This window comes from Nansenia antarctica, assembly GCF_963989245.1.
Source record: "Nansenia antarctica genome assembly, chromosome: 3".
NCBI lineage: Eukaryota > Metazoa > Chordata > Actinopteri > Argentiniformes > Microstomatidae > Nansenia > Nansenia antarctica.
This window is the reverse complement of record NC_137688.1, coordinates 4,536,681-4,561,680: the sequence shown is the minus strand read 5'-3', so window position 1 is coordinate 4,561,680 and position 25,000 is coordinate 4,536,681. Positions and strand designations below refer to the sequence as shown.

Below are 25,000 nucleotides of genomic sequence, written 5' to 3'. Positions count from 1 at the left end.
ATACAGTATATCTCAAAAGTGAGTACACCCTTTAGATTTTTGCAAATATTCTGTTATATCCTTTCAGGGGATAACATTATCCTACTGAAACTTTGATATAACTTAAAGTAGTCAGTGTGCTGCTTGAATAACAGTATAGATTTATTGTCCTTTGAAAATTACTCAGTACTCAGTACACAGGTTGAGGAGGCATGGCTAGGTTTCAAAACCAAATTCCTAAATATTATTGACAGTATAGCCCCCATGAGAACCACCAGGGTTAAAGCCCGATCGGAACCATGGATGAATTCGGACATTCTAAATGCTATGAAAGTCAGAGACCTAAAATGCTCTGAAGTTCAAAAATGCAAATCAAAATTAGTGAAACACTTAAACGAAGATCTCAAAACCCACTTTGAAATTTTTTAAAAACAATGCAACAAACTATGCAATCAGGTAATTACCATGACCAAATGTGCTAAGAAAAAATACCTCGATAACAAAATCGAAGAAAACTTAAACAAACCACGTGACCTTTGGAAGCTACTTAATAGCCAACTAGGTTGCAGTCAAAAACTCAAAACCAGGTCTACAAACATCAGCATAAAATCTGGAGATTCTCTCTTTACAGACAAGCTGGATGTGGCTAAGTGCTTAAACACTTTCTTTACAACCATAGCCACTAAATTAGTTAACAATCTACCACCCCACTCAGGGCGTTATGGTGTAGAGCACATCCGTGCGTTGTACAATAAACTGGGTGTACGCAAAGATGATTTTAAACTCTCCATGGTGTCAAACGATGAGGTGTTTAAAAAGCTGGGAGCTCTACACTCAGAAAAGGCCACGGGCCATGACAATATTCCAGCCAGATTTCTAAAAGACTCAGCTGCCTCCATTACCCCAATCATCACCCACATAATAAACCTCTCCATCAAACAGGGACACGTCCCCCTTGACTTTAAAATAGCAAGGGTAACCCCACTGTATAAAAAAGGAAGCAAATTAGACCCAGGCAACTACCGACCTGTTTCTATTCTTAATTCCATCTCGAAACTTATGGAAAAAATAGTTTATGAACAGGTTGATAGGTACCTTACCGAAAAAAATCTGATGTATGAATTTCAATCAGGATTCAGAACATCCCATTCCACTGACACATGCCTTCTCTATTTGAACGACCACATCAACCATGAGGTGGACTCGGGCAAGTACTGCGGCATGGTCATGCTGGACCTCCAGAAGGCCTTCGACACAGTAGATCACCACATATTGTTAGATAAACTGAAAGCAATTGGGTTCGATAGAACATCGGTGAGCTGGATGCAATCCTACTTAGAGGGGAGGGAACAGGTGGTTAGTGTGAACGGAACACTGTCCCCCCCCCCTCCCAGTGACCTGCGGCGTTCCACAAGGAAGCATATTGGGACCTTTACTGTTCCTAATATATGTGAATGACATGTCATCAGCATGTGATTGCAATTTGTTCCTGTTCGCGGATGACTCGGCTCTGCTGGTCTCTGACAGGGACATATTGCAGGTGGAAAAAGCGCTAAGCACTGAACTGAGTAGAATCTGCATCTGGCTAGCTGACAATAAACTATCAATACACCTAGGTAAAACTGAAACCATCCTATACGGATCCCCATCTAAACTCAGAAAGGCTGAACATTTTAAAATAAAAGTGGGTAACATTAATATCACAAGAAAAGAGGATATTACATACCTGGGCTCCATCTTAGAGGCAAATCTTTCCGGAGATAAAATGGCAGCAAAAGTAATCAAAAAAGTGAACCATAGAACTAGATTCTTGTACAGGATATCCTCACTTGTCAGTAAAAACACACTGAGGACCCTATCAGGAGCTCTCATTCAATGTCACTTCGACTATGCCGTAACATCATGGTACTATAGAACCACAAAGGCCCATAAAACAAGACTCCAGACAGCCCAAAATAAACTGGTTAGGCTTCTGCTAGGCCTCAACCCTAGGACACATCTAACCGCTGCTCATTTTTTGAGCCTTGATTGGCTACGAGTAGTTGACAGAGTGCAGCAGCTTGCACTGGGCCTGGTCTTCAAGATACGCTACACCACAAAGACACCCAAGTACCTGTCAACATACTTCCAAAAAGTGAACAACGTCCACACATACAATACCAGAGGAAGCTCCACGAACCACGTTCAACCGCGTTGCACCACAAACAAGGGGATAAACTCGTTTGCAAACTATGCAGTAAAAATGTGGAACGCCCTTCCTATAATCTTAAAGGAGTGCAAAACACTGCCCACCTTCAAAACCACTCTCAAAAAACATTTACAGGAGGCTGCAATCCGTAACTGGACCCTCTAAATCAAAAATCAGATTGAAAGACCCGAACTACCCACTGTACATACTTTGTGTTTTGTCCCCCGCCCCCACCTGTGGTGTATGTCCCCACCTGTCCTACCCGCTGTACATACCTAATTTTTTGTTGTATTGTTCTTCCCATGATGGATGTATATTTATCTTGTAGATAGTACTAGTTATTTGTCTGTATTATCTTGTAGATAGTACTAGTTTTTTTTTGTCTGTCTTACATGTAACGATGAATTGAGAATCAAGGACCCCAATTGAAATAAGCCAGTGGCTTTCTTGGGTTTTTATCCTGTTAGTTGACCGTGTATGTAATATGTACTTTCATGTACCTACTTCTGCAAATCTTCTAATAAAGTTTTCAATCAATCAATCAAAAACACAGCTGTTAATGTCTAAACAGCTGGCAACAAAAGTGAGTACACCCCATAGTGAACATGTCCTAATTGTGCCCAATGATGTTGTTTTCCCGCCCTGGTGTCATGTGACTCGTTAGTGTTACAAGGATTCAGGTGTAAATGATAAGCAGGGCTGTTAAATGTTGTGTTTTGGGCACAATTCTCTCTGAATGCTGGACAACATGGCATCTCATGGCAAGGAACTCTCTGAGCGGCTGAAAAAAAGGATTATTGCGCTTCACAAAGATGGCCTTGGCTATAAGAAGATTGCCAACACCCTGAAAATGAGTTGCAGCACAGGTGGCTAAGATCATACAGCGGTTTTCCAGGACAGGTTCCACTCAGAACAGGCCTCGCCAGGGTCGACCAAAGAAGTTGAGTCCACGTGCTTAGCGTCATATCCAGAGGTTGGTTTCCAAAAATAGACGTGCGAGTGCTTCCAGCATTGCTGCAGAGGTTGCAGAAGTGGGATGTCAGCCTGTCAGTGCCCAGACCATACGCCGCACACTGCATCAAATCGGTTTGTATGGCCGTCGCCCCAGACAGAAGCCTCTTCTGAAACCGATGCATAAGAAAGCCCGCAAACAGTTTGCTGAAGACAATGAATCCAAGAACATGAGTTACTGGAACCATGTCCTGTGGTCTGATGAGACCAAAATAAACCTGTTTGGGTCAGATGGTGTCCGGCGTGTGTGGCGGCACCCTGGTGAGGAGTACCAAGACAAATGTGTTTTGCCTACAGTCAAGCATGGTGGTGGCAGCATCATGGTCTGGGGCTGCATGAGTGCTGCCGGCACTGGGGAGCTGCATTTCATTGAGGGACACATGAATTCCAATATATACTGTGACATCCTGCAGCAGAGCATGATCCCCTCTCTTCGGAAACTGGGCCGTTTTTTAGGGCAGTTTTCCAACATGATAATGACCCTAAACACACCTCCAAGATGACAACGGCCTTGCTGAAGAAGCTGAAGGTTAAGGTGATGGACTGGCCAAGTATGTCTCCAGACCTAAACCCAATTGAGCACATGTGGGGCATCCTCAAGAGGAAGGTGGAGGAGTGCAAGGTGTCCAACATCCGTGGGCTCTGTAATGTCGTCATGGAGGAGTGGAAGAAGATTCCAGAAGCAACCTGTGCAGCTCTGGTGAATGCCATGCCCAGGAGGGTTAAAGCAGTGCTAGATAACAATGGTGGTCACACAAAATATTGACACTTTGGGCACAATTTAGACATGTTCACTATGGGGTGTACTCACTTTTGTTGCCAGCTGTTTAGACATTAACAGCTGTGTACTGAGTAATTTTCAATGGACAATAAATCTATACTGTTATTCAAGCAGCACACTGACTATTTTGAGTTATATCAAAGTTCCATTAAGATAGTGTTATCCCCTGAAAGGATATGACAGAATATTTGCAAAAATCTAAAGGGTGTACTCACTTTTGAGATATACTGTATATATTATTTAGGATCAGTTTGCTTATACAGTACACTGCCCCTTTTTCTAAACTAGTTCTGTGTTGCTTTGTCTGAGCGGTCCAGTAAAAGGGAATATCTGAGGGGTAAATGCTTTGTGGTGTTTTACTTCTGTGTGTTTGTGAAGAAGTGTTTGTTTCCTCTGTTGTTAGTGTGTGTGTGGGAACTGTGTGGTGTGTACTTTCCCTGCTGTAGTGTCCTCGTCCCCAGGCTGAGAGAGAGAGAGAGAGAGAGAGAGAGAGAGAGAGAGAGAGAGAGAGAGAGAGAGAGAGAGAGAGAGAGAGAGAGAGAGAGAGAGAGAGAGAGAGAGAGAGAGAGAGAGAGAGAGAGAGAGAGAGAGAGAGAGAGAGAGAGAGAGAGAGAGAGAGAGAGAGAGAGAGAGAGAGAGAGAGAGAGAGAGAGAGAGAGAGAGAGAGAGAGAGAGAGAGAGAGAGAGAGAGAGAGAGAGAGAGAGAGAGAGAGAGACACAGAGACACAGAGACACAGAGACACAGAGAGACAGAGAGACAGAGAGACAGAGAGACAGGAGGGATGATAGGAATGAGACATTTCCATCTGAACCATTCAGCATTTTAACGCTTTTATCCAAAGTGACTTAGAGACAATTACAGGCACAGTCTCCCTGGAGTAGCTGAGGGCTAAGTGCCTTACTCAAGGACACACTAGTGGTGGTGTTCCCAGGTCTTACTCAAGGACACACTAGTAGAGGTGTTCCCAGGTCTTACTCAAGGACACACTAGTGGTGGTGTTCCCAGGTGAGATTTGAACTCATGACCTTCTGATCACCGGTCCAACTCACCAGAGCAGTGCTCTAAAGGCACGCTGGTCTTCTACCTCCCTATTAATTTTTATTAATTATTTTTTTCATTTTGTCATTTAGCAGACGCTTTTAATCCAAAGCGACTTACAATTACGAATTACAGGGACATTCCCCCCCCTGGAGTAACTGAGGGCTTTTAACTCACAACCTTCCGATCAGACCCTACCCTCAGACCACTGTTCTAACGGGCCTCCTGTCTTCTACCTCCCTAGACCACTGCTCTAACCGGTCTTCTACCTCCCTAGACCACTGCTCTAACGGGTCTCCTGTCTCCCCCCCTCAGATCACTGACCTGCGGCAGCGGCTGGCCGACTCCCAGAAGGCCGTGCTGGAGCTGGAGGCGGAGCGGGAGCAGAGGCAGCGCGACTACGACAAGAAGCTGCTCCTCGCCAAGTCCAAGATAGAGAACGTGCAGGTGAGGCCCGGGACCACACACGCGTGTGCACACACACACACACGCAGACACGCGTGCACACACACACACTCGTACGCACACATGCGTGCACATACACACGCACACACACACTCGCACGCACACACACGCACGCATGCACGCACGCACACACACACACAGTCGCATGCACACACACGTGTTTTAATCGAAAATTAATACATACAATACATTCTTTAGTCTAGGATTAAGATGAATCTGTCCAAACACTAGGGATGGACGGTTTTTCGGTTAAACCGAAAACCGGGGTTTATAAAAATAGAAACGTTTTTTTATCAAAATTTTTTTTTTTTTTTTTTTTTTTTTTTTGAAGAATAAAATAGAATAAGAATAAAACTGGAACATGTCACATGTTTGTCGTGTGTGAAAATAACAATGATACAGTCTGAATCTGCCGCGCAATGAGTGAGAGGTTTGGTCAGTTGTGAAGAATAACTGAGGATTAATATCTAATTGGGATTATATTTAGGGGTAACGAATCACTCTATGGGAAAGATAGTTGCCTTCAGTTATTGGTAGATAGGAAAGTTTTTTTACAATTACTCGCTTACATTTAATAAGATCATTTTCGCTGCTCTCTGTAAAGCGCATTGGGTCACTTTTGTGAGAAATGCGCTATAGAAATAAAATGTGATTTGATTTGATATCAATCAATCAATCAATCAAACTTTATTTATGTTCTATAGCACAAATCATGCATTGAATGTAACTCCAAGTGCAGTATTTACTAAACCACAATATAATAAAACAAGAGCTATACGGATCAAGAGTGTTTGTGCACAGCGCCACTGTGTGTGAAGGCGCTACTGAAAGTGATGACAGAACGCATGTCTCAGAAGATACGCGGTCACTTAGTGACGCAAAGGTAGTTCTGTATTTATCTCTATCTGTATTAGTACATTTATTTTGAAAGCTCTATTTTGACAGCTCTACCATGGGCACTTTTATTTTGATGGGGCATTCTTTGTTGATTGACTTAGGACAGTTCAGGACGAGTCAGTCTCGCGGCATGTGGTTTATATGAAAAGCTTTAAGTATGTTCACTGCATAATTCTAAGTCTAATAGTTCAGTGATTATTGAGCAGTATTCAAATATTTAAATACATTGAGCAGCAGCTGAAACTTTGTCTAAGAACCAAGATATTGAGAAAGCAGTTCATTCAATGAAGACGCTGTTCCAAGAGATGATCTTCCGTGCAGGCGTGCACCCTGGATCAGCGGAGCTGGTGTGTTAAGTGTTCATGTGTTTTCATGTATGGTGTAGCTTACAAAAGTCTGCCTTTCCACTTATATTTGTGAAACTAAGTAGCCTAAATGTGTTGCGACTGTGCTTACGGTGTTTTAATGGTGTTCGACATGAGTGTATTGTAGCAGTAGGGCTCAATTATTTGAAATTGGCGCTCTTTTTTTTTTTTTTTTTTAATGTATTTTTCGGTTAACCGGAAAACCCCGGTTTTAGTCTTTGACGGTTTTTCGGTTTCAATAATTGGAAACCGTCCATCCACACAAAGATTCTAGAACATACAATCATTGGAGCTGAGTAGGGAAATGTATAAATCGTTAGCCTCATAGCATAATTGCCTACGCCATGCTTTACTTGTGGTCAGCCGAGCCATCTTTGTATGTAGTGTCAAAAATGCCAAATGTCAAAGAGATGATGGGGATTTTGGAATGTAACAAGCATTCTGATAGGCTGATGGCATAGAGGCAATAATGCACAGTGAATCAGCAGTGTTAGGAGAGTAGAGTTAGGCAGATATCTCAATTTGGCCAAAATATGACTTAGCCGTAGGCAATTATGCTATGAGGCTAACAAAATGCAAACATGAAAGACAACATACCAGACAGGACACAGACAACAATACAACACAGTACAGAGCAAGGGCCAGAAAATTGCTGAGTGCAGGAAATGCTTAGTGCAATCATCTGTGAAAACCCAGCCTGCTAATTACAGCACAGACAAAAGAGTCTTTCAATGTTTTTGTCCGGTGAGTCGGAAATCAATGGGCCGGATTCAGCTTATAAATGCCTAGTCCTGGACTAAACCACACACTGTCAGTGTAAAATCTCCATTGAAGATGATTCTTATTTTAGTCCAGGACTAGGCTTTAAGCCTTGTCTGTGAAACTACATTTACATTTGACATTTTTGGGCATTTAGCAGACTTAAGCCTTTATCCAAAGTGACTTACAACGAATATATTTGTCTAAGTAAGTGAGTCATCTATACATCAGTCATCGCAAGATAATTTAAATAATCTATGCTCGGGCCATTGGCAGTCACAAGGAATAATACTTATAATTATTATTATTATTATTATTTTCTGGACTAGTGTGGGGCAGGTTCTGGGCTGTCGTGTGTGGTTCTGGGCTGGGTTCTGGACTGGGTTCTGGGCAGGGTTCTGGACTGTAGTGTGTGGTTCTGGGCAGGGTTCTGGACTGTCGTGTGTGGTTCTGGACTGTCATGTGTGGTTCTGGACTGTTGTGTGTGGTTCTGGACAGGGTTCTGGACTGTTGTGTGTGGTTCTGGGCAGGGTTCTGGACTGTTGTGTGTGGTTCTGGGCAGGGTTCTGGACTGTTGTGTGTGGTTCTGGGCAGGGTTCTGGACTGTTGTGTGTGGTTCTGGACTGGGTTCTGGACTGTTGTGTGTGGTTCTGGGCAGGGTTCTGGACTGTTGTGTGTGGTTCTGGGCAGGGTTCTGGACTGTTGTGTGTGGTTCTGGACTGGGTTCTGGACTGTTGTGTGTGGTTCTGGACTGGGTTCTGGACTGTCGTGTGTGGTTCTGGGCAGTAGTGTGCTGTGTAGTTCTGCTCTGCGGTCATCTCTGTAATGAACCAGGATGTTGTTCTGATGACAGCTTCTGTACTTTCCCCCCTGATGCCTGATGTCACATTCCACGCTGCACGCACCACATGATTGGTGTGTGTGTGTGTGTGTGTGTGTGTGTGTGTGTGTGTGTGTGTGTGTGTGTGTGTGTGTGTGTGTGTGTGTGCGTGTGGGTTCCCTCACCTGACCGAAACCATGTTTACTGACATTAACCGACCGTGACCTTGTCTTGTCACATGACTCATCATCATAATGTTGTTTTCTTTGACCGTCTACTAATAATATAATAAGCTTTATTCATCCAGCACCTTTCATACGTAGGAACGCAGCTCAGAGTGCTGCACAACACAGAGCAGAAGGACCGATTAAAAACCAAAACAACTAAGAGGTCAGCGGACAGCAATACAGTGAAAAATGTCACACACCCGAAGGTAGTGGCAAAAAAGGGAGTCCATACATGTATTTAAATTATACAACTTAAATTTGATTAGATTAAATAAGCAAAATAAACTAAATAATATATGTACCGTATTTTCTGCACTATAAGGCGCACCGGATTATAAGGCGCACCTTCAATGAATGGCCTATTTTAGAACTGTTTTCATATACAGGGCGCACCGGATTATAGGGCGCACCGGATTATAAGGCGCACCGGATTATAAAGCGCATAGAATAGAAAATACTGCAGTCAAACGTTTGACTGGGGTTGCGTTACGCACAAGCTCCACCTACTGCGTTGCGTCACCTCTCCATCGGTGTTGTGTCAACTTCCCGTTGTCCATGCTCCACCTGAGCGTTGTCACCGTCAACGTTCTACCTGCTCCACTGTCAAAAATATATATTTTTCCACCTCAAGTATCAGCCGTTCGTCATCCATTTTTGCAACAAGCGTCAAGGACCTGCGGTGATTCACAGCTGACTCGCGTGAATAGCAATTCGCAATAGCTGCGACCACGAGATATAGAGTAGTTAGCTACAAGCATTTTCAATCTGGTATTATCTCTATTAGTGGATTAACCGCTGTGGTGATTTAACAGCTGATAAAAATACATCAAGTAGACTACAAACAGAGCAAAACAATAAAACAACACCAGAAAACAACCAATAGGCTATACAATTATAACCAACAACCAATATGTGACAGCTCCTGGTGAAATGTGCAACGTCATTTTTCAGTTTTGTGACTCTGAACGCAGCCACAGCTACGAACGCTGCTAACAAAACACATCGCTACGAAGGTCTAAACTGTATTTTAATAACATGACAACATGCTGGGAGAACATCGACATGCTAAAAACACATAACTACACATAACTAGATGAACACACAGTTCTTGCTTTTGAACACGAGCTAAAACGAAAGTATGTTTACAACTCAAGTCTTCCTTACCGGTAGCCTCCGGCAAACGAGAATAATGAATCCAATACAAGTGTTTAGTGATCGTTAAACTATTGTTTATTATATCGAGTGGGTACTTTAAAACTTCAAGTTGAAAGCACCAACAAGGACCGCCTCGAAATTCATCGATGTTCATGTCCCGTGCTCGCGCTGTTGCCTTCATTCGAATAGTGACTGTAGAGACGCTTCTCCTTGCGGCTCTCTGTTCAACAACCCACTGTTGGAGTTTGTCCTCTAACTGTGTCTAACTGTGGCCATCTCGCTTTGTTCCCTCGGAAACTCTGTTTAGTCTTCTTTACTTGGGGTCTTTATACACACAAGTGGTGTGGGACTGTGAGTAAGCACAACACCGGTGTTTACTGATTACCGTAATGCTGCAAGCGGTGCGGCTTTGTAGTTTACCAGTCGTACTGAAACATTTTGACAGAGCGCCTTGAGCGCCGTGTACAACCAGTATGGATCAACCAATTAACAAATTGATCCATATATAAGGCGCTCCGGGTTATAAGGCGCACTGTCGGTTTTTTTGAAAATTAAAGGCTTTTAAGTGCGCCTTATAGTGCGGAAAATACGGTATGTGAACATGGATAAGAATCAGTGGTGTATGCCATGAGTGAATGGGTGTAGAATGTATGTTGTATGTGTAAGGGGCGTATGGATGTATGTATGTATGTAGTGTAAAACTAAAAGGCCCCAAAACCTCGGTACCACGAGTCCTCACCAACAACCCCAAATGAACCAAAGCCAGAGGAAGAGAGAGTGAGCTGAGGACACACCCACACTATATATCCTCTGCTCCCCAAACCCAGGTGACACTACTTATTAGCCTGACGACCTACCCACTCTGCCAAGGTTCCCCAAAGGAACCAGCAACAGCCAATAGGCAGGCAGAGTGGGAGGCATGCGGGCGGGCGGGCGTGGTAACGTTGCTGTGTGTTCCAGGGGGAGAAGGAGTGTATGTGTGTGTGTGTGTAGTAGGGCTGCCACAAACGATTATTTTCATAGTCGACTAGTCACCGATTATTTTAACGGTTAGTCGACTAATCGGATCATAAATTACAGCTTATCGCACAATTACTCAATCGCTCTTATTTAGCTATCATCTTCTAAATCAGCTTCTAAATTTAGCTTGAAGTTGTTAGTTGTTGTTGTAGGCATGTGCTAACTAAAAATAAAGACAATTAAAATGATTGTTCACTCAAAAATAGATATTTTAATGAACTTTGCAGATTTATTTCTGGCATCACTTGCATGTAATGTAATGTAAAGAGTAGTAGAGGGTGCAAACTGCTGAGTAAAATGAGGTAGGCTAGGCACTAGGCAACCAAAAGAATACAAAAACAAAAATAAATACTTGTACAGAGTACAAAAGTTTTGCTTTGCTTCACTCATCTCATAGTAGAACGCGCCTTCTTAGCACTGTAACGTTAAGACAACATTTTTAGCTATTTGATAAGTATCGCTTTGATGACAACGTAAAATAATGTAAGAAGGCTTTTAACGTAACGATATCGTTAGCCAATAACAAGCTAACTAGCTTACCGAGACGAGCCATCGTCTTCCTCGTCATCTGCCACAACGTGCTTCCTTTTTAGATGCTCGCGCATCATAGACGTTCTGCCATGATAAGCGAGTTCAGCTTTGCAAATTTTACATTTTACATTCTTTTTTTCAACGTTGTGGTTGAAATGCTCCCACACTTTAGAGGTACGAGGACAGGAAGACATTTCTCTGTTTGTTTTTTCCGGGGAAGTCACGTGTGCCCCGGATGACCGACACTGCGCATGTACATCAAAGACACTGGGAGACGCTAGCCAGTGGCAGCTTCAGGGAAGAAAAACGAATGCTTATCGAATGAAATGAATGGTCTTTATTGTCATTGATATAGTACAGGTACCAAACAACGAAATTTGGGAGGGGGGGCTCCCCTGGTGCTAGGCAAAAAAAAAAAACGCTTATTTCAGCTCCAAAAAAACATGCGACTACGGCGATTACCAAATATGTCGGCGACGATTTTGGTAGTCGACGTCGTCGTGACTAGTCGACTAATCGTGGCAGCCTTAGTGTGTAGTAACGTTGTGTGTGTTCCAGGGGGAGAAGTAGAGTCTGAGTCTGAGTCTGAGTCTGAGTCTGAGTGTGTGTGTGTGTGTGTGTGTGTGTGTGTGTGTAAGGCCTATAGTAAGGTTGTGTGTGTGTGTGTGTGTGTGTGTGTGTGTAAGGATTGTAGTAAGGTTGTGTGTGTGTGTGTGTGTGTGTGTGTAAGGCCTGTAGTAAGGTTGTGTGTGTGTGTGTGTGTGTGTAAGGCCTGTAGTAAGGTTGTGTGTGTGTGTGTGTGTGTGTGTGTGTGTGTGTGTAAGGCCTGTAGTAAGGTTGTGTGTGTGTGTGTGTGTGTGTGTGTGTGTGTGTGTGTGTGTGTGTGTGTGTGTAAGGCCTGTAGTAAGGTTGTGTGGTGGTTGTAACACTGCTGTGTGTTCCAGGGGGAGAAGGAGACCCTGGGTACGGAGACGGGGGAGCTGAAGCAGAAGGTTCGTTACCTGCAGGATCAGCTGCTGCCCCTCAGCAAGCAGAGAGAGTACCAGGACAAGGAGATACAGCGCCTCAACAGGGTGGGTGGCTGTGTGTGTGTGTGTGTGTGTCTGTGTGTGTGTGCGTGAGTGTGTGTGTGTCTGCGTGTGTCTGCGTGTGTGTCTGTCTGCGTGTGTGTCTGTCTGCGTGTTTGTGTCTGTTTGCATGTGTGTGTGCGTGATTACATGCGTGTGTGTCTGCGTGAGTAGGGGAGGGAGGGAGTGAGTGAGGAAGGGAGGGAGTGAGTGAGAGGGTGAGTGAGTGAGTGAGTGAGTGAGTGAGTGAGGGAGTGCTTCTGCCTGTGTCCGGGCCTGCGCATGTCCATCCATCAACCTGTCTATCTGTCCCCCCCCCCCTAACTATCTGTCTGTCTGCCTCCCCCCCCCCCTAACTACCTGTCTATCTGCCCCCCCCCTAACTACCTGTCTATCTGCCCCCCCCCTAACTACCTGTCTGTCTGTCTCTCTGCCCCCAGGCCTTAGAGGAGGCCCTGAACCTGCACCCCCCCGCCTCCTCCCAGCCCCCCCCCCCAGGCCAGGGCAGCCATGGAGGGGACGGGGCCAACAACCTGCGCAAGCAGGAGCTGCTCACTCAGATAGCAGTGCTAAAGGAACAGGTGAGACACACACACACACACACACACACACACACACACACACACACACACTCAGATAGCAGTGTTAAAGGAACAGGTGAGACACACACACACACACACACACACACACACACACACACACACACTCAGATAGCAGTGTTAAAGGAACAGGTGAGACACACACACACACACTCAGATAGCAGTGTTAAAGGAACAGGTGAGACACACACACACACACACACACACACACACTCAGATAGCAGTGTTAAAGGAACAGGTGAGACACACACACACACACACACTCAGATAGCAGTGTTAACGGAACAGGTGAGACACACACACACACACACACACACACACACACACACACACACTCAGATAGCAGTGTTAAAGGAACAGGTGAGACACACACACACACACACACACACACTCAGATAGCAGTGTTAAAGGAACAGGTGAGACACACACACACACACATACATACACACACACACACACTCAGATAGCAGTGTTAAAGGAACAGGTGAGACACACTCTTCGGCTCACGGCTCTTCTAGTGTTAAATGATGATTGATCACACGGTCTGACGGATGGTTGACGTCTGGTCTCAGGTGAAGATCTTTGAGGAGGACTTCAGGAAGGAGAGGAGCGACCGGGAGAGGATGAACGAGGAGAAGGAGGACCTGAGGAGGCAGGTGGAGAGACTGCAGGGCCAGATGACCAACCTGACCAATCAGGTAAGCCGCTGATGGATCAGATGACCTGTGTCTCACCAATTAAGTATAATACTGATGGATCAGATGACCAACTCTGACCAATCAGGTAAACCGCTGATTCATAATGAACTAACTTAGCCACGGTTTATGTACTGTCAAACAATCTGTTATTCAACTTGTGAATTTTTACATGACTTTGAACATCGTCAATCATGGTCGTCATCTTGCTAACCCACCCCCCTCCTCCCCCCCCAGCTCCATCAGGCCCAGAACGAGTGTCAGAGGGAGCGGACGGAGAGATGCAAGCTGGAGAGGCTTCAGATGCAGCACCACAAACAGGTACTGTACCCAACACCCCCCTGTCCTTCTCACCACCCACACACACAGCACCGGACATACAGGAGCTCTGGTTGATGAGCCCCCTGCACGTACTGCCCCCTACTGGCCTAGCTAAGACAGGCCGCTCTCTCTCAGATGCTAAGAAGTGGGATGCTTGGGACAGCCTGACTCTGTAACGTAACCCCCATTTGGAATTGAGATTTGAGATTTTAATTGGTCAAAAGTAAGGGGTAGGGTTAGGGTTAGGTAAGGGTTATGGTATGGTTAGGGTTAAGTAAGGGTTATGGTTAGCCTGGGGATAGAGTTAAGTAAAGGTTATGGTGAGGGTTTAGGGTTAGGGTAAGTCTCAAGAATCCCACTGAGCATCTATCCAAACTGGCTTCAGAAGGCTGAGGTAAACCCAGCACACCAGCGCCCCCTTGTGACTGAAACAGGCCACTGAATGTCTGGCAGCAAACGTCGGGGCCACACCACCGGCCACTCCTCCAGGACACAATACACACAGGACACGCAGCGCCTGAATACCTCAAAACAACAACAACCTTTCGTCCGTAAACCCTTGAGTCACATTGGCAAGTCTGTCGAAACTAAGATGGGTGTGAGAAATATGTCTTTGGAATGTCTTCCAATGGTACGCTTCTCACCTTCTACCATATTGCTTCCACCTATCCTGTTATTCCCAGATCTGTGCATTTACAGTACAGTATAGGGTGGTGAACAGGACAAGGTCCACAGTGTAAAGCCATGGCTGGGCCCTAGGCTACACTACGCTAGGCTACCTCAGTGTAAAGTGCCATGACTGGGCGCTAGGCTACGCTATGCTAAGCTATACTACCTCAGTGTAAAGCGCCACGACTGGACGCTAGGCTAGGCTATGCTATGCTACACTACGCTAGGCTACCTCAGTGTAAACCCGCCACAGCCGGGCGCTAGGCTAGGCTACGCTGCCTTCTCAGAGTTAGCGGCTGCTGTGCTCTGACCGGGGGGGGGGGGTGTACTGTGTGATCACTCGTAGGCTCCGCCTCCGCCGCGGCAGGAGAGGCGTACGTCCGACCCCGCGTCGGGCTCAGCAGCGAACGGCCCGCTGAGCCCCCCCTCCTACTGTGGTCCCTTTGTGCAGGTGGGAGGTGGGCCGCAGGGCCTGGAGGGCTGGCCCGTACACTTCCCCCCGCGGATGCCCAACGCAGCCGCCGCTGCAGCAGCCGCAGCCTCCTCCGCCGTGCCTCCCCCCGGACGAGACTTCCAGCCTGTCACCCCGGTAAGGGTCTCGTCTCTCGGTCTCGGGTCTCAGGGTGGGGTCTCAAAGGACTTTGGCCCCCCAATCGGTCAGCAAAAGACAACCCCCCCTAGCCCCCCCCTAGCTACCCTCACACTCTCTCATCTAGCTAGATCGAGATAGAAATAGTACGGGTGTGTCATACAATCGCAAAATCGCAGTGGGGATGTGACGTTTTCCGACAGTTTTCGCTATTTCCACATAATTCAGTCAGGTCAGGGCCTGGCAAACCGAAGGGAAGGGCGAGAGGACAGGAAGTGGGTATTGTTTTGTGGGGGACAGTGTCACGGGAAGGATGTCAAACACGGGTCATCACCATCGATACCACTCCTCATTCCGTTCCATGCGTTACAATGAGCCAGTCCTCCGATTTTTCAACCTCCCGCAACCTTCCCCTGATTTGGCCTGGTGGAGGGTGAACAGTGGGTTGTGTGGGTGTTGTGTTATGTTATGTTATGTGAAGCTGTTGATGGATGCTGATGGTGGTTGTGTCCTGTTGTTGGGCAGGGTTTCCCCTGGCAGTCGTCCTTTCCACAGCCCAGGGGGGCACGAGGGACCGGGGAGGGCTCACGACCGCCTCCAGAGAACGCAGGTACAGTCACACAAGCTAACTCCAACTGTCAGAACAGGCTAACTCCAACTGTCAGAACAGGCTAACTCCAACTGTCAGAACAAGCTAACTCCAACTGTCAGAACAAGCTAACACCAACTGTCAGAACAAGCTAACTCCCAACTGTCAGAACAGGCTAACTCCAACTGTCAGAACAAGCTAACTCCAACTGTCAGAACAAGCTAACACCAACTGTCAGAACAAGCTAACTCCAACTGTCAGAACAAGCTAACTCCAACTGTCAGAACAGGCTAACTACAACTGTCAGAACAAGCTAACTCCAACTGTCAGACCAAGCTAACTACAACTGTCAGAACAAGCTAACTCCAACTGTCAGAACAAGCTAACTCCAACTGTCAGAACAGGCTAAATCCAACTGTCAGAACAAGCTAACTCCAACTGTCAGAACAAGCTAACTCCCAACTGTCAGAACAAGCTAACTCCCAACTGTCAGAACAGGCTAACTCCCAACTGTCAGAACAGGCTAACTCCAACTGTCACAGAAGAGATGCTCAACTCTGTCATAACCTCTCTCTCTCTCTCTCTCTCTCTCTCTCTCTCTCTCTCTCTCTCTCTCTCTCTCTCTCTCTCTCTCTCTCTCTCTCTCTCTCTCTCTCTCTCTCTCTCTCTCTCTCTCTCTCTTACTAACTCTGAATCTCTCGTACTGTTAAGGTCATAACCCTAACCCTATGATAGATTGTAGACAGTAAAACAAGCTAACTTCAACTGTCAGAAAAGACACACCAATCTCTTTCATAATCTCTCTTTCCCCCCTCTCTCTCTCTTTCCCTCCCTCTCTCTCTCTCTCTCTCTCTCTCTTTCCCTCTCCCTCCCTCTTTCTCTTTCTAACTCTGAACCTCTCATTGTACTCTTCAGGGCATGATGATCGATCAATGATGAAAGATTGTAAAAGCTTTTTTCTCTCTCGTGTTGTGTTCACAGATCAGTCAACAGCCACAGGTTTTGGAAAAAGGGAGCGACAGAACATTGACCCTGGAAAGCACTAAAAGCATCGCCGGTCCCTCCCACCACATGGGGCTGAGTGGTCCTTCCCACCACATGGGGCTGAGTGGTCCTTCCCACCACATGGGGCTTAGGTAGTAGCATGGATCAGTTTGTTTTGAGTTGACAAAAAGTTGAGTTGGTGTGGTTTGAACTATCATTTCCCTACTGAGCTGTAGATAACCTATAGGAATGTTGTTTATACTTGCGTTTTATAAGCCTATTTGTGAAACACTGTTTTACGCTATTCAGAATATATACATTAAATATTATTTAGATTTTTTTTTATTTTAACCTCTTATTATTTTGTATTTTATTTTTGTTTTGGGAGATTTAATATCTGCTTCATATGATTCTATGCAGGAACTGAAGTCATTGGTTAAAATAGGTTGAAATTATCAAAATACATTTTCAGACAATATACCGATGTGATTGCTGTTAATTAACGATTGTCCCACTGAAAGTAACATTTTTACAGACTTGTTTTGTTACGTGTAGTGTTTAACAATTCCCTGGCGTTAAAGGTAGAGTCTACAACATGGCGTAGTTAGCGACATAGTGTGGCCAGCGGCAGAGGTGAACCAAATTGAAGACCAGACACTTGCCAGCCTTTCTGTCACGCGGTTAATTGTCTTGGATAATTGCTTTGCCGTGCCCGTGCGCCTGTAGGGTCGCTAGGAGAGAAAACATCCAGTCATTCCACCTCCTGCAGCTACGTCATAGCGCTGAGTCTACCTTTGATAACAAGACTACTTGCGTTCATTCCAATGATTATTATGATAGGTAAAACTGCCTTGGAATTTGAATCATAGAAAATTGTAATGTGGATGTTGTTTCATTTATGATAATTTGTTCAGTACCATCGATGTTCTAGACCTGTACCATAAACGTAACTGTTCAAAAAGTGATTGTTGAAATACTAAAAACTTTGGGAAATGAATTTTGATGGTATTCCATGCCAAAAACGTGGTTGTGATTATTGATAATTTATTTATAATCTACTGTTTTGATAGTTGCATTGACTAAGTGTAAATCATTGTCTTTAGTAATGCTGTTCTTTCTATGTTGTTAATGTACTCCAAATATATTGTAGCTATTGACATATGTTTGTACCACATACTTACATACATACTTACACACACACATACTCAAACCCCTCATATAAAACCATCTGATGGACCTAATCTCATTTGAATGCAGCACTTTTCACCTTGACATCCTTGATTTAACGATGTAGTCACAGATTCCACTATTTATACACATCCTGAGGCAGACTTGTCTGTCTTCCACACATTTGCCCTCAGAGCACTTCCCTCACCTCAGGAGGCCTGGCTCGCCAGTTGTCGTGTGTCCTGGCGGTGTTGTGGCGTCCCAGTAGACTTGAACAGCTCCCTTTCCTCATCTCATTTCCTCGTTTCCTTTCCTCACATACCACCTTACCTTCCTTCATGGCCACCAGCGGGCTCCAGTACCGCTGAGTGTGTTCAGGATAGTTTTAAAGCGACTCTGAAAAGCAACTTGTGCTACCTGGATATTGAATTGTTTGGTTCCATACTTTTTGCGAGTAATAGGGTAAAGGGGATTGAGTGTGTGTTAACGTTAATGATCTGATCAACGTGACGTAGAACCAGAGAGGAGGAAAGCTAGCTCGTTTGAGGCTACTGACAGACCTCAGGCCTGGTGTCACAGCAGTACTGACAGACTTGGTGTCACAGCAGTACTGACAGACCACAAGCTTGGTGTCACACAGCAGTACTGACAGGGACAGGCCTCAGGCTTTGTGTCACAGCAGTACTGACAGGCTAGGTGTCACAGCAGTACTGACAGGTTTGGTGTCACAGCAGTACCGCTACACCTCAGTGAAAAAAAACAACTTCTGCCCGGACACCTCTGACGTCAACTCTTTAAGACCAGCAGCTCCATACTAACTCACGCCTCTCCGACAGACCTGTGAATCCAACCACTGCTGTGACACCCAGTCGACAGAAGCCTGCTCAGACAACAGTGCTCCAGTCCTCTAAGATAGGTGTGTGATTTGATTTGACGGTAAATTAAAATGCTACTGTACGTAATGTTACTTTTTTCCCCATTCGAGACAATAATAATGACACTCCGGCCGGCTGTGTGTGTGTGTGTCAGACTCAACAAGATGGATTTCCCCTCGAAATAAAGTTGAAAGTTAAATTGAGACTTAGCACTTTGAAAGGTTATGCTGTAATTACTGGCAGTTGTATTTTACTTGTTTGTTTTTTGGGTTGTTTTTTTGCTGTAGGGCAAAAGCACATCTTATGTGAGACTTTTTGTATTTGACTGGCTTAATAAACACATTCTAAATGTCTTTCTGCCTCTTCCTCTGGTTATTTTCAGAGTTTGTGTCAATAGGTCGCTGACAGAAGCAGGTTTAGGTGGCTAGCAACATGTTTGTCTTGTTTATGCACAAAATAAATGAAACTATTTTGGACCTAAATGCAGGGACACAGATACACACACACACACCCACCCTGTTGAGGCGTGGGAGCCAGCTAAGAGCCAACAGTAAAGTGTATTTTTGCAACAACTTGGCACAACCACCCACATCATCTCCCTACTGAGCTGTAGATAATCTATTTGAATGTTGTTTATACTTATGCTAAACTTATACTATACATTTCTAAGGCTATTTGTGAAACACTGTTTTAGACTACTCTACTAGAATACATACATTAAATTAAATATAACATTTTATTTTAACCTCTTATTTTTGGAGATTTAAGAAGCAGGTTTAGGTGGCTATCACTATATTTATTTACTATATATATTTATTTAAGGATTTTACGCACAAAACAAACTATTTTGGACACACACACACACACCCTGTCGAGGCGCCTGAGAGCCAAGAGTCAAGTGTATTTCTGGAACAGAATTGGCACCTCCACCCACATTGCGTTCCATTGTTTATTGAAGGTAATTAGCGTCCAGGCAGCAGTGGGCAGCAGACGTCTGGGCCGGGGTGATGACATGGCGGAGGGGTTGGCAGGGCCGGCCTGAATGCACTCAAGATGCTGGCCCGCCTCCCACCGTCAGGTGAGGCACCACAGGGTCACTGTTTTCAAGCCTCACCTTCATACATCATGCCCACCTCCCTGTCCCAGGAGCCTGTACCCACCACTTCCACTACTACAGCTACTTATAGAGGACCAGGAGACTTACTAGACACTAGACAGTACTTCCTACACTGGGGAAGGCGTGGTGGGGGTAGAAATCGGGGGGTCATTGTTGTAATGCATAGGATGAGGAATGTTTGATACCATTCCTTGTTCCATTCCATGCGTTACAATGAGCCCCGTCCTTCGATGTCCACCTCCACCAGCCTCCCCTGTTTCTACACAGACAGACAGTAGCCTACAAGCTTTAACTTATCTTAACTTCAACAAAAAAAAAAGAACTGAAAAAATAGCTTTGACATTAAGATAAGATTGGGGGGGGGGGGGGTCTACAGAATGTGACCTACGCAGATGTCTATGACATCACAGTGTGACGAAGACAGAAGCCTTTTAGGAGAAGTTCTGCTGAGAGTAAAGTTGGCGGAAGTATTTGAGGACGTCGGTGCGGACCTCGGGCACGGTGACCCGGGGGAACCAGCGCATCACCACCCGGCCGTCCGGCCCCACCAGGAACTTCTCGAAGTTCCACTTTATGTCGTTGGTCTTCAGAGGTTCCCAGAACAGCCGGTCCCTGGGGTTTCCAAAGCTGTCTCCCACGGGCGGGCAGGAGCGCTGCACGGCAGGGAAGACACAAACATTAACACTTTAATGCCCGATCCCAAAACTCTATTACTAAATGTAGCCTACATGTGGTCCTCAAAACAGGGTGCAGCAGCTTTTAGTCACGCTGCCGCATGCTCCTGGAACAAACTCCCTGGGGAAATCAAACAGGCCCAAACCAAAACTAAAAATATTTTAATCTAAGCTAAAAAAACGTAATGTTTTGCGACAGTTATGATTAAACACTAACACGTCTTCCATCCATGTCTTTTTTATACATTTCTATGATCTTATTTATTATCTTATTAAATGTTTATCTATATATGGTCCCGCTATATATATATATATATATATATATATATATATATATATATATATATATATATAAATATATATAACAGAGTTGAATAGCCTAAGGTATTGCTTGCACACTACCTAACTAACATAAGTCCCTTCAGGTCAAGGTCACTTTGGACATGGAGTTTCATCCACATCACACATGATCTTTAGTTAACTGTAGTCAGAGTTAGAGGTGATTCTAATTGATTCACTGTTTGGCAGCATAGAGACACTCTTGACTGCTCAGAAACATTGCAACAACACAGACAGTCATTCATGAGACCAACATGCATTCTTGAAATCAAGGCCTTGTACAACTCTGAAGGGTCACATGTGACCTGAGGTATTTCACTATCAGCTAGTATAATAGGGTAACTATTATAAACTAGACAGGGACAATTCCTGTGGAAATTGTGCAGTGTGCTTGCCCCTATGTTCTGTTCAAAGTAAAAAAAAACTTGAATGGTCAGGTTGTGGTCAGGTTGGTTGTTGTGGTCATGTTGGTAGTTGTGGTCAGGTTGTTGTGGTCAGGTTTGGTCAGTTAATTAGTTGACTAGTATCACTAAAACAACTGTTTGTACTGTACCTCGGCACTAACATGGTTTGGGGGAAACGTTGCCCAACAGTTTTAAAGATTAAGTGTAAAAAAATTCACGACAACCTTCAGTCACTTTTTTACCTTTAGGAAAGTGTAGACTCCTTGCTCCCCGAATCCATTCACGTCCCCTCTTTGAAACAACAGGAAGTTTGGAACGAATCCATTGCCTGGTCGAACATGCCTGGAACCAAGGAAGAGGTCAGCTTATCAGCGAGCGTCGCCTCTAAACACTCAGTCTACCCATCACGGGCCCCAACGTGGGCGACTGCCCTAGATACAGAACGGTATGTCCTGCTCTGTCTGTCTGCCCCGCCACCCCGCCACCCTGCCACCCTGCTATTGGGAAATGGGAAGTAGGGCTGATCTGGGTGGGCGAGAGAGGGACAACATGGTGAGCTTACAATTATAAGGTTCTATCTCCGTCTAGGGTAGTTCAGAGATATTGAAACGTTTTTACATTCCATTATGTTTTGTGAGATGGAACCTTTGTATTTTATGAATTACTAACTCAAAAATGTCAACATTTTAAAAATAACACCACACAGGCATTAATAAACACCTAATGGATCAGATTATGTAAAAAACTAAATTTTGACAAAAATGGAAATAGAACCTTATAATTCTAACGTCACGACTGAGTCATGACTGTTTGACCTGAGGTGTATTGCCATCACTGTAATATTTGTATGTCTGAATGCATGGATGACCAATTGTTTGTTCCACTGTGTTTTGTGTCTTTTTTTTATTTTATGTGACTATAAAAATAAAGTAAAACAAAAAAAAGAAATGATGGGAATTGTTACTACTGCTCCTCAGATATCAGGGGAGGCTGAGGGAGGCAGAAATCGGAGGACGGGCTCATTGTAATGCATGGAATGGAATGAGGAATACATTATACTATACTATACAAATAGAAAGTTATTATTATTATTATTATTATTACTACTATTATTACTCATTCCATTACAATGCATTACAATGTGCCCTGTCCTCCGATGTCTACCTCCACCAGCCTCCACCTCCTCCTGACTTTCCCGAGCGTGTTAAGCCTCAAATGAAAGTCTGTTGACTGACGGACTGTCTGAGGATTTTGTCCTTATCGCTGTTCATGCCGGCTTATAACACACCCAATCATTCAGGGTTATAACCCCCCCTTCAAACGGGTGCTTAAATGACTGGCATTGTTTGAAATGTCAAAGTCCTCGCATGCCAGCAGATAGTGGAATGTGACCTGGAGTGTGTGTGAGATAAAGGGACACAGATACTCACTTTAGAGTCGCCAGAATTTCATGATTGTCTCCTGGCTCCTGTTTCCCAAACTGATTGCTGGGAAACCCGAGAACGGTGAGCCCGTAATCCCTCATCTCCTCATTTAGTGCATTCAACTCTGATTACATGAAGGGAAAAAATGGGATTTAACGGTTTTAATTTTGGCCTACATGAACAAGGGCAATTCAAAAATGTAGCCTGTAGTGTCAACTCAACACATTATATTTCGACTAGCTATCAGTCGTAACGGTTATTTAAAGAGTAGGCTATAGTACATCAGGGGGTTTGGTTTTTAATTAATGATGCCTTTAGGCAGTCTGTAGTGTAGCACCCTGTTTAACTTCAATTTAACTGCTATTTAACTTAGCAATACGGCTAAGCTTTTTTGGGGCTAAGCATCGCTGCTCACACACAGGCTTTATCTAGACCTGTCTTGCTTGGTGTGGTGAGTGACCCCTGACCTTAGTCGACTTACCCAGGTACTGGAAGGTGAGACCTCAGTAGCTGGCTACGTTGACAATGAGGACAGTCTTCCCTGCGTACTCGCTGAGGGAGACGATGCGACTTCCATTCAAAGTCTTGGCCTTGTAGTCATAAATCGTGCCGATGCCATCTGACGAGCCGCCACAAACCTGAGGGTCAGATACACAACACACACACACACACACACACACACACACACACACACACACACACACACACACACACACACAGTAGGTAAACAGGATGTTGCCTACAGTGTAGTATTGTGTTTGCGTGTGATGTCCTCATTTGGTGCCGCATTATTTTCCTGTCTGCAGGTTTGCAAATATACAAATATGAATATGCAAAATATGTTTCCTCTATGAACATGTTTGTGAATATCTGTCTTTGAAATGTGTTTGTGGGAGGAAGGAAGGATGCTGGTTCAGCCCAACCGAATTTCTCTCTTGAGGATAATTAAGATGACTTACTCGTGAAGAGCAGCGTATAAATGCAGTTGCAGTAATAACACTTGTATCTATATCTTTTTATTCATTGTCTTACTATGATGTTAAATGTTTATCTATTCATTTTCTCTCTATATATGTATCTATTCTTGCCATTTTTATTTTTATTTTCATAAAAGAAATTCTTACTATCCTTCTTTCTTTTTTTTGGTTTTTATGCTATACATATTATGTAAAGCACTTTGAACTGCCGGTTGCAAGTTTTTTTATACAAATATATACAAATAAACTTGCCTTGCCTACTTGACTTTAAAGTAGAGAAAGACGCACCACGGTTTCATACTTTCATTTAACGGTTTAATAACATTATTCTAACACAGGTAACTAAGGATGGTTCTCTGATGCAGTGATTCTCCGGATGCCGTCGAGATCAGGACAGACGTGTCACTGTCTGTGGCAGAATAACAGTCTTGCGTAATGATGTTATCAACTGGTCAACTTAGGCCAACATGCCAAACTAGACAAATATGTATCTTTCACTTAGTGTTCTCCAAAAACAAACATTGCATCGCATACATTGAAGTCTGGAGCGAGTATTATAGTATTTACAGCATCAAACTGCCACCTGTTCGCATCTACATTTTAGTTCATTAGTTCTGACATCATTGAGGAGAGGACATTCATCTCCCTAAAGTTGCATTATTACATTTCAGACACACAGGCTAAACTATGGAAATCAAAAGCATTCATAACATTAAAACTGCGTTTCACACAATTAAGAAACAATATTATTATCTGTCGATCCTGAATGATATTGATTCCGCAATAATAGACTTATATCTCTGTGCACATTACCTGGGTTAGTGATTCTCCACCGCAGGGCTGTAAGACACCCAGCAGGACCAAAGGTAAGGTCCACAGACCCCGAGACCCCCGCATTGTGCTGAGAATAGAGGGTCCTGAGAGGGTCCTGGCGCTCCTCAGGTCGGCTTAATGGTCTGGCAGCTGTCTGTCTGCCACCGCTGGATGGACACCGACCTGGGCTGCGTTCGTAAATTCACTTAGGAAAATCTGCTCAGCACTCATGGAATGCCTCTTGTCCAATCAAATGACTCGGTCCCTTTGTGACGTTAAACCCAGTGTGCGCTCCGGCGCGCTCAGAGCAACTTTACGAACACAGGGCTTGATGACAAAGAGCTGACGCGCAAATCACTTTTAGCCAATAAACATCCAGTCAAAATATTTTTATTTATTTTTGGTCAGATGCTCATTTGGGGTTTAATGTACCGTAAACCACCCCCCAATCTAAACTGTA

General features: G+C 44.5%; 2 protein-coding genes across 4 annotated transcripts in view; one reads left to right on the top strand and one right to left on the bottom strand.

Annotated features, from left to right (window-relative positions):
• Positions 1–19,578, top strand: part of tnip1 (TNFAIP3 interacting protein 1) — a 35,976-nt gene extending 16,398 nt beyond the window's left edge. The window contains exons 11-18 of one of the 3 annotated variants that reach the window (XM_080526621.1): positions 5,314–5,445; positions 12,182–12,310; positions 12,745–12,885; positions 13,476–13,601; positions 13,836–13,919; positions 15,040–15,177; positions 15,703–15,787; positions 16,748–19,578. In XM_080526621.1, coding sequence (XP_080382747.1) covers positions 5,314–5,445; positions 12,182–12,310; positions 12,745–12,885; positions 13,476–13,601; positions 13,836–13,919; positions 15,040–15,177; positions 15,703–15,787; positions 16,748–16,812 — 900 coding nt within the window. In that variant the 3' untranslated portion in view covers positions 16,813–19,578. Of the gene's footprint in view, positions 1–5,313; positions 5,446–12,181; positions 12,311–12,744; positions 12,886–13,475; positions 13,602–13,835; positions 13,920–14,934; positions 15,178–15,702; positions 15,788–16,747 lie in introns of all 3 variants that reach the window. The other 2 variants (XM_080526620.1, XM_080526622.1) reach the window with 2 other exon arrangements.
• A 140-nt stretch (positions 19,579–19,718) lies between these two features.
• On the bottom strand, positions 19,719–24,699 carry gpx3 (glutathione peroxidase 3). The gene is made up of 5 exons (XM_080526623.1): positions 24,541–24,699; positions 23,232–23,388; positions 22,757–22,874; positions 21,569–21,668; positions 19,719–20,562 (listed from the first exon to the last, which is right to left on the bottom strand). Exons 1-5 carry the CDS (start codon positions 24,622–24,624, stop codon positions 20,341–20,343), a joined length of 681 nt encoding a protein of 226 aa, XP_080382749.1. The 5' UTR covers positions 24,625–24,699; the 3' UTR covers positions 19,719–20,340.
• Between the last annotated feature and the right edge of the window lie 301 nt (positions 24,700–25,000).